The following is a 9,896-nucleotide window of genomic DNA, read 5'->3' on the forward strand; positions in this document are numbered from 1 at the left end:
CCGGTAAGTATAAATAGCTAATGTGAAATTCCCAATTTATTTCTTGGAAAACAAAACTAGCACCCCGTAAAACACACTGGGAAAATTTTTCATGAAATTAAGAAGTAGGTAGGTAGACTATGTCTCTCTAAACTCTAATAATGAGGTTTTTCAGTTAAAAATTTAATTACCTACTTCATAATTGACAAATAAATATTAAAAAGAATTAGATCTAGATCTAGACCTAGTTAAAGTAGTTAAGTAGGCCTAGTCTATATTTATATTGTATAATTTTGAAAGTAGATGAGTGGTAGAGTATAACTATAAACTAAAGTTTATACTCTACTTTCACATAAACAGTGTAAAAGTAAGTAGATTTCTAGCTAGATTAAGATCTTTCTTCTTTATTTATGTTATCATGTTAAAGTAGATCTAGTGTTAAAGACTTTAAGACATTAAACTATGTGTATGATGATGTTTTTAGTAGTAAGTAGTTACTAAGTAGTAAGTATATTATATAGATCAAGATCTAGAATGTACTAAAGGTACTGTCTAAGTACTACTATATTATAATACTATTATAAGCCTAGGATTCATAAATTCATACAACTTTCATAGATACTTTCCTTTGATCTGTAATTATCCTTTATTGTTTAATATTATTAGGTACTTGTCTGTCTATATGTATATATATATGTGTGTCTATCAAGCAATTATAAACAGTCTCTCGCTAGATCTATATATAATAAGCCTGGGGCCATCCATAAATGACGTCACGCTTTTTTTGACGATTTTTACCTTACCCCCCCCCCCCTCCCCTCCGTCACACGTCGTCACAAAAAGCCATATCCCCCTAAAATGACGTCACACCTCAACCTACAACCCCCCTCAAAATTGCAGTTGAATTTTTTTAAAACATTGATATTTTTCTAAAATCTTGTCTAAACTATTACAATTTATTAAAACAGTTATCTAAAATGCGAAATAACGTCTAAAATTCGTTTTCTAACATTGCTTTTTTATAATGCAAAAATGTGACGTCGCAACATCTGAACCCCCTCCCCCTACCCCTCATCAAACATCATCACAAAATTACGGACCCCCCTCCCCCCTACGAGTGTGACGTCATTTATGGATGACCCCTATGTAAGGCAAGGCCAAGGTACCAAAAATGGAGCCCATAGACCTATCTAAATAAATATTTAGTTCATAGGAATATAACCTATAACATACCTAATTCTTAATATAATGTAGGCATTGTCTAATAAAGCCTATGTTTTTTTTTGTGAATATGAAGACTGAAGACAAGGATCTAAAGGATGAAGGAGTACATTGTGTTGCAGGTAAATTAATTGCACTAGTAGTTAGGCCCTAAATGCATTAGTAAATAATTAGTAATTAGTGATTGTCCTTAAATGACATTCATTACATCCAGCATTCGCTACCACAAATTATCTTGCCCCTTGCTTTTTTGTTACTGGTTTTATGGACAAAAGTTTACTTAAGGAGCCAATATTTGTTCTAGATCTAGTGCAGTTTAAAAATTTTAATACTTTTAAGCCTATATTAGGTGAATTTTTTACAATGTTTGATTACATAGATTATCATTCTTAATTTTTAACTTTTCCTCCACTTATCATTGATTAATCAGTATAAGCAACTCGATAAATGCCTACTTTTAAAAAAATACAATATAGACTAAGAATTTGAAAGTTATAAATGATTTTATTTTTTTTTTAAATAATCTACCTATGCTATAAGAACCTAAACATTGGTATAGGTAAAAATATTAGGCCTTTATTTTCAGAATATTCCAAGTGGATACTCAGATCAGTTGGTTAAAGATTATGTAGAAGCAAATCTGGACATAGATGTAGATACAGTCTCTGTCATATCAGACTTAGCATGGGTCATGTTGAAAAGAAAAATCAAAGGTGAAGTACAAGTATCATATAGGAGTGTTAAATGCTCTGACTTGATGATTTATGCTTAAATTATGCTAATAAATCAGAAGAAGCACTGTGTATATGTGTGTGTGTGTGTGTGTGTGCTTTAGAAGGTGTCATCTTTTGCTTAAAAGATGAAGGCTATGTAAATTTAAAGCTATATTCTTTTAAAATTAGGATCCTTGAGACTGTAAGAGTGCAATTAATTCTATTACCATTAAATGATGCTAAATGATTAGTTAACATTAGCTAAATGTATCTTGAGAATGTTGCAGATTAGTGAAAGAAAGATCTTAATTTTCTATTAAAAATAAGTGCTTTGATCATTTATGTTTAGAATGCTAGGGATTATCTGAAAAGGCTGGGAAGAAAAATGTAGTATTCATTTATTTCTTTTCTCTAGACCATCAAGAAGCACAGCGTGTTGTGTCTACAGAGCCCATAGAGTCTCATCAGATAAGGCTGCATTTTTCTCAGGTTGTGACAACAGCCATTGTTGTATCCAACACAGACAAAGAGAAAGCTTCACAAGAACAGATTAAGAAGTTTTTGGAAAACAAGTTTAATGTAGAAGTCTTGAAAATCCAAATCTGGCGAGATAAAAAGATTGCATTTGTCCATTTTGAAGAGGGATCAGAAAAAGGTGAACATTAAGTATTTCTCTCTTCATTTAGAAATTATATAGGCTATATATATATATATATATATATATATATATATATATATATATATATATATATATATATATATATATATATACACACACACATATATATATATATATATATATATATATATATATATATATATATATATATATATATATATATATTTATATATGCATGTGTTTTTCTGAGTAAATTAAAATGATCTAAATATTATTGCTGATGTGAATTGTATGTAATTCTATTCCGCAAAATAGATATTACTAAAGAGGAAATGTGTTCAAAATTAAATTAAATTAAGCATCTCAATGTTCTTTGTTTTTTTCCATAACTTATTAACTAATGTACATCTCTCTGTCTTTCGCCTGTAATTAAGTCTTTGTTGTATCTTTAATATATTTAAAAGAGACTCATAATCAAAATATGTATATATTTGTTTTTATTAGAACAAATTTTTCACTGTTTACTTTAACTAAATGTTAACTTTTTATATCTATTTACAGCTGTTAAAAAGATGATTAAAAAACATGATCTTGTTATGCTAAAAGAAAAGAACTACCACATTTTTGTAGAACCATACTTTCAACATTTCCATGATGTTTTAGAATCAAAGTTTAAGATGGATTCTGGGACTAAAGTGACACTGAAAGCTAATCAGAAGGATCAGGATGAAAGCAGTGAATCCTCAAGTGAAGATACGGATGAAACTGATACATCTTCAGATGATGCTAGTGAGAACTACTCTTCCAATGAAAAGAAAAGTGTTAAGAAAAAAGAAAGTAAACCAGCATTGCAGAACTCAGATGATGAGTCAGACTCTGATGATGAACAAGTCAACAGTTTCAAGTTAAGAAAATCAGAAAATTTAAGCCAGAAAGAAAAGATTAAAAGAAAAGTAGAGAGTAGTGATGATAGTGACGATGAAGATAAACATTTAGATTTAAATGGAAGAAAATTAAGGAAATCAGAAAATTTAAGCCAGAAAGAAAAGATTAAAAGAAAAGTAGAGAGTAGTGATGATAGTGGCGATGAAAATAAACATTTAGATTTAAATGGAAGAAAGTTAAGAAAATCAGAAAATCTAAGTCATAATAAAAAGATAAAAACCATAGAGTCTAGTGATGATAGTGAAGATGAAGATAAACATTTAGAAGAGGATGATACAGAAAGTGATGACAGTAAATTTTCTGATAGGGATTCTAGTACAGAAAGTGAAACAGATGAGAAGCAAGCCTGTGAACCATTACCTGTTCACAAAGCTAAACGTTCCTATAACCATTATGATAGTTCAAGACAAAGTCAAGACCCAGATAATAAGAAAATTAGAAATCTTAAAAAAGAAAATATGACATTAAAATTAAAAATAAATGAACTAGAAAATACTGTTCAATGTTTATCAAATAAAATAAAAGAGTTAGAAGATTCAAAGCCCTATAAAAAAACACAGGAAATGAAGAAGCATGAATATGAACAGTTAGTTGATTTTTTTGGAGTTATTGATGGTGTTTGCGTTAGTTATAACAAGGAAAAGAAACTAGCCACATTAAAAGGCAAAGAAAATGAAGTCAATTTTCATCTATGTAAAATGCTGACGAAATTAACACAATTAGAAATTGAAAAGTTAGAAATTTCTCCAACAATGTTTTCAATTCTTTCTACAGAAAAGGGTGAGAAATTTCTAAAAGATTTTATGGACAGTAACTCCCAAGGAAAAAGAGTAACTTTTACAATAGATGACAAATGTATTTATCTTGCTGCAACAGATGACACATCTCTAAACAGTGTTAAAGATAAACTGCAGAGGAAACTAAATTATAAGGACATTACATTGTCAAATACTCCTGTTTCCGAAGGAAATCTTTACTTGTTAAAACATAATTTAGAAAAGAATTGGCTACTTTGTTTATCCTGGAAAGAAGATTTGAAAGAAATCTATACAGAGGGCATAGAAGATGATGTCATCTATTCCCAGAGAGACATAAATGAATTGATTGGTTCACATTTGATACATGAAAAAGTTTACACAGTGAATGATTTAAGGGCACAATTTATACAAAAACACCTGCAGCCAAAGGTAACATCAATTGTAAGTAAAGTGGAGTGCGAAACAAAAGATTATAAAACCTATACATTTAAAGGAGATAATAATTCAGTCCGTATTGTATATGGTGCTTTCAGGGATATTGTTGAAAATATTGTCACACAGACATGGGATCTCAGAAAGGTTTATTTAAATAGTGATATGGATCTTTGGCTTCTCTTTAATGGTTTGAATGAAGATATGGTCAAAGAAAAAATAGACCAAATTGAAATAAAAGAAAAGTGCCTTATTAGAATAAATCTTCCTGTTACAAATACTTTTACAAGAAATGTGGATAGTGCCAAAGCTAAGGCAAATAGTACCAGCACTAAAGCTATAAAAAAGAGTGGCCAAGTAAACATTAAGATAGGAAACATTGTGGAAGAAAGCTCAGATATCCTAGTATGTGTGTTAGACAACCATATCAAGCTATCAAGAACAGGTATAGGGAAAGCCTTTCTGAAGGCTTGTCCTGCATTGAAGGACAAACTAGAAACTACTAAACAACAAAATCCAAAGTCTACAGTCATTACAACAATGGGACCATTTGCAGCTGGTTTAACATGTAAAGCTGTTTGTAGCATTGTCGTCACTAGATGGGATAAAAGCCACTCAAAACATGAACTTAAAGAATGGGTGAATACAATTATGAAAAAGGCAATGGAAATAGGTGCCAAGTCCATTTCCTTCCCACCCATTGGCTGTGGTAAAGCGTTTAAATTTCCGATCACTAAATTAAGCAAGACAATGCTGGAAACAGTCAATACATTTTTGACATCCAACCCTGGAGCGCTTAAAGTAAATATTGTAGCTGAAAAGAAAGATGATTTTGATGTTTTGAACCAAACTGCTGAGCTCTATGCAAAACCATCAACTGATGTTGTAGAAAATAATGTAGATAACACTAATGATGAAGAGGAGAATAAAGTGCAATTAGTCAGAAGAGTTAAATTTGAGTTATCCATAACAGCTGAAAAAGAAACAGACAAGAATGTCATTTTTACAAAACTGTCTGAATATTTTAACAACCAGTGTTTACATACAGCTGAAGTGAAGGATAATACACTACCTGTCTGGCCAAGTACATTACAAAAGAGAATAGAAGAAAAGGCTGAAAATTCTTCAGTGCATGTTAGTTTTTCATCAGATGAAAATGAAATAAAATGTTGCCTGAAAGGCTTCAAGCAAAATGTTGAAGTTCTAGAAAAGTTTGCAATGAATGAAATTCATGAGGTAGTTAAAAACTTTCCAAGGAAATCAATTAAAGCAAGTAATACACCTGCAAGGGGTACAGTTGAATTTATCAAATACGCTTCTAAAATAAATGAAACCTGCCCAACCTATTGGAAGGTGTACTCAGACAAAAGATATTGGAAGAATGTTGTTGACAGAAATGAAGAAAGACCAGCTAGTGGACAAAGTAAAACATTCCTGATATCAGTGGATGATAAAACAAAGAAGGCTGTAATAGATTTAGTTCAGAAAACTTGGGAACCAGCTTTAGTTGGAGCTGGAGCAGATGCTAGAGGTCTGGTACCCAACACAACTATTGAAGTCTTAGATGTGCAAAGAGTTGAGAATATACATCTGTTTGATCGCTATGCTAATGAACGCAAAATGCTCTTTCAGAAAATGGTTGAAAATGATAAACCTTGTGATGATTTTGGTATTACTTTACCTAGCAAGCAGCTAAAGACAACTGAGTTTTTGGAAAGTTTTATGAAGGAAGAATTGTATTCAGAGATCAATGAACATTATTTATTTCATGGAACTAAATCTAATCTGATTGTACCTTTAACCAAACAAGGCCTTGACCCTAAACTTTGCACAAATGGAATGTTAGGTAAAGGTGTGTATTTGGCTGAAAAATCTACCAAATCTGATCAATACACAGATCCAAAGCCAAAAGGTAAGTAGAACTAAGGCTGATTTTTTTTTCTTCAGAGTATCATAACCTGTGATGATTCCCAACCAATAGTTCATGACTGCACCCCTTCCCCCACATTGGGCATTTAATCAGGTTGCTATTAATAAATTTGATCCTAGTTTAGAAGCGGTTTCCGAGATCACAATGTCAAGCCATTTCTGGTTAAGTACACATTTTAATGTAGTGATTTGTTTCTAATGGTACTAAAAGACAGAGGTGTTGTGAGGGGGGGGGGGGGGGGGCGCAAGGTTGCGGACCACACCAGGTGACACCATTTAGTGGGGTGACACCAAGCCAAAAAAAGCAAAATATATATATAGAAAAATAGTTAAATAAATGATTAATTAGAGTTAAATGTGTTTTTATTAAAAGCTTAATTGACAAATCCCAACAAGGATGGGGGAGGAGGGGCTGACACCATGATGTAAACCTGCTAATGTTATAGAAAACTATACTACATCCAACTGTATTTATAACCCACTATAGATAAACATTGTTAGTATTATCTGTGCACAGTTTAAAGCTATCACTGGCTGGAGGAGGGGGGGGGGGGGGTGTGAAACCCACTAAATGTTGTAAAATTTGCCTGAAGAAAAATGTTTTCTTGACAATTGTAATAACTGACATGTCAATCCAAGTCTGACGTGGGGTGGGAAAGGGGTGTGTAAAAATATGTATATGTATATATACACTCATATATATAGGCCCATACATAGTTTTTTTGCAGGGGGGAGGGGGCACACCATTAGATGCCTCACCTGGTAACACCCGACCTAGCGACGTCACTGCTAAAGGAATAACTAATTTTTAGTTTAATTAGACATTAAATGAATTATCAAAAAGGAATTTAATTATTTCAATATTCTGTAACAACATGAGAGAAAACAGTTCATTTTAAAGCTTGTTGTAAAAAGGTTTTCATATTTAGATTGTGTTTTATGTGATATTATTTTTCTGAAATATAAAATAAATTAAAAAATATAATTGAAGTTGGTAAAATATGAGTAGTTTACTGTAGTCAATTCAAAGTTTGAAAACAACCCCACACATGAAACAACAGCATAATTAATAGCCAGTTTTTTCCACTCCAAAAAAATAGATTTTTTTTCATTGACGAAAAAAACAACAACAGTGACTTTATTTAGTTAAAGCTATGAATATTAAAAAAAAAATCTTTAAGCCTATATGTATGATGAGAGGTTGGGTTCTTTTTCAGACATCTTTAAGAATTTTTTTTTTTTAAAAGTTGATAATAAAAACTTTGAGAAAATAAAATTGTTATCTGTAACTTAGCAACAGTACCTTATCTTTGAATGTATTTAACGGGCGAATTCGTACCTCAGTTTTGATGTACATATCACATGTATGAGTCATATTCTGTGATATTGTTTGTAGGTTTGTCACACCTTATTTCAAGTTAATTTTATAAACATGTTTCAGCATTTACTTTTTGTGAACTACTAAATATAGTCATGAACTACAAAGATGGCTGGTTTTAAAGTTCATATTCTACCTTAGCTATAAGAGATTGTTGTTAAAATATGATAATTCTTCATTTGCAGAAGCAGATCAGAAACGTAGTGCTCCAGGGACAAAGCTTTATCTGTTCCTCTTAAGATCATTGCTAGGCAACACTTATGTAGTTCAAAGAGACCACCCAAAAGTTGGTGGTAAGGGTAAGTTTAATTTCTTCTTCACTCCAGAAGGGGAATGGTTGACTGGAGGTGTCATTGTTGATTGGAGGTGACAAATAAGTTATGCATTGGAACCTGATGGTCAATATGGTAGATGAAGTAATTCACCTGCTTCTAAGACCATAGCATTTAAAGGAATTTTTTGGTTGATTCTATGCCCAGATGCTTTTACTTTCCCTAAAGTGAGTCAGGTACCATCAGAGCCTGGTGGATTTAGAACTTCCTGTGAACTTAAGTCCAGTATCCGAGCTTGAGTCGTTTTTAGGTTCATCATTTAATTCCGAAGAATTAAAAATTTTGAAATTCACTTTTTTATTTTGCAGAAGCAAGATTTGTTCGCCCTCCATGTTTGAATTGTAAGGATGATAAATGCAGTAAAGGTCATGAGTCTTATGATTCCATCACACTGGATGGTGGAAACTCCCCAAATTCACTATACAGAGAGTTTGTTGTATACTCTGATAGGTGCTGCTATCCCGAATATTTAATTACATACAAAAGAGTGCCACCTAAGTGAGGACTCATTTGAAAACCATTCACAAGTGGATGGAAAATGTTTGAAACTTTTGTTTTATTTACATAAATTCTAATGTTAAAACCAAAGATTTCACATATTAATGTAGATCTAGTTTCTTTCTAATAAATCAATTACTATTGAAAATTTCTTTTCATCCTACCAATTGCTCAATGTTATTTAAACAGGAAGATAAATCATATTTATTCTAAGCTCTGTATATTAATTAAAATTAAGTATAATGTTATTTATCCTTCTCAATGAATTTTTATTTCAAATGGCAAAGATGAAAAGTTTTTGTGATGAGGTTGTTTATTTTTAAAAAATATTTTGTGAACTTTACTAATACAACTATGTAAACAACACAAAATATGTTGTAATAGTAACAATAACTATGTGCAATAAAACATTATCATATATATATATTTATTTTATGTTTCTTTCTTCTTCACAATTAGTTGAGAAATATTTATGATTGTGTAGTCTTTCATTACTGTTAATAATTAGACTCTAAACATACATATCAGTCCATCTAAAAATATGCATTGATAATAAACACCCCATTTCCTTTTGCAATAAAGAGTGTTCATACATTTTGCATTGATCTTAGTTGATGTGTAAAATGTTTAGTATGTTTCACACAGCCGCAGAGAAATAGAACAAGTTAAAGAATACATAGACGTTTAAAAGCGCTTTCGTGAGTTTTTAGAGTTGTTTGTTTACATTTGTTTATATAATTTAACTTGAAGATAAACAGGCTAAAACTCATATAAAGGCAATTTTAAGAAAACTCTTCGAAAAAAATAGGCTTTATTAGTTGTAAAAAACGCGTTGATAAATCTTGAGTTTCGTTATTTTCTAATTCTGACCATTGGTGTGTACTATTTTGCCCAATCATCCAACGAAGGCCACACTCACACAACTCTGGATTGAGCAAAATGTAGATCATAATTAGGCCTGTAAGTATAAGTTGATGCTGAAATATGTACGTCTTAACTTCATTCATTGGCGAAAAAACTTAAAACACTCCCTTTTTTAAGTGAACACATTACCAATAGTAAAAAAGTTGATACTTTAAAAACTAAGCTGTA

At 31.3% G+C, this 9,896-nt stretch overlaps 1 protein-coding gene across 4 annotated transcripts; it reads left to right on the forward strand.

The window, feature by feature from the left end:
• The first annotated feature begins 51 nt into the window (after positions 1-51).
• Positions 52-9,120, forward strand: LOC131934838 (uncharacterized). 4 transcript variants are annotated; one of them, XM_059290973.1, is made up of 7 exons: positions 52-108; positions 1,277-1,322; positions 1,787-1,913; positions 2,329-2,568; positions 3,196-6,579; positions 8,160-8,273; positions 8,615-9,120. In XM_059290973.1, exons 2-7 carry the CDS (start codon positions 1,299-1,301, stop codon positions 8,806-8,808), a joined length of 4,083 nt encoding a protein of 1,360 aa, XP_059146956.1. In that variant the 5' UTR covers positions 52-108; positions 1,277-1,298; the 3' UTR covers positions 8,809-9,120. The 4 variants fall into 4 exon arrangements, with proteins under 4 accessions (XP_059146956.1, XP_059146953.1, XP_059146954.1 ...); XM_059290970.1 differs by having other exon boundaries at positions 3,094-6,579; positions 8,615-9,119; XM_059290971.1 differs by having other exon boundaries at positions 79-104; positions 3,094-6,579; positions 8,615-9,119.
• Positions 9,121-9,896: the final 776 nt, after the last annotated feature.

The sequence above is a fragment of the Physella acuta genome, unplaced genomic scaffold (assembly GCF_028476545.2).
Source record: "Physella acuta isolate Inbredline_101_S28 unplaced genomic scaffold, ASM2847654v3 ptg000118l, whole genome shotgun sequence".
Classification (NCBI taxonomy): Eukaryota; Metazoa; Mollusca; class Gastropoda; family Physidae; genus Physella; species Physella acuta.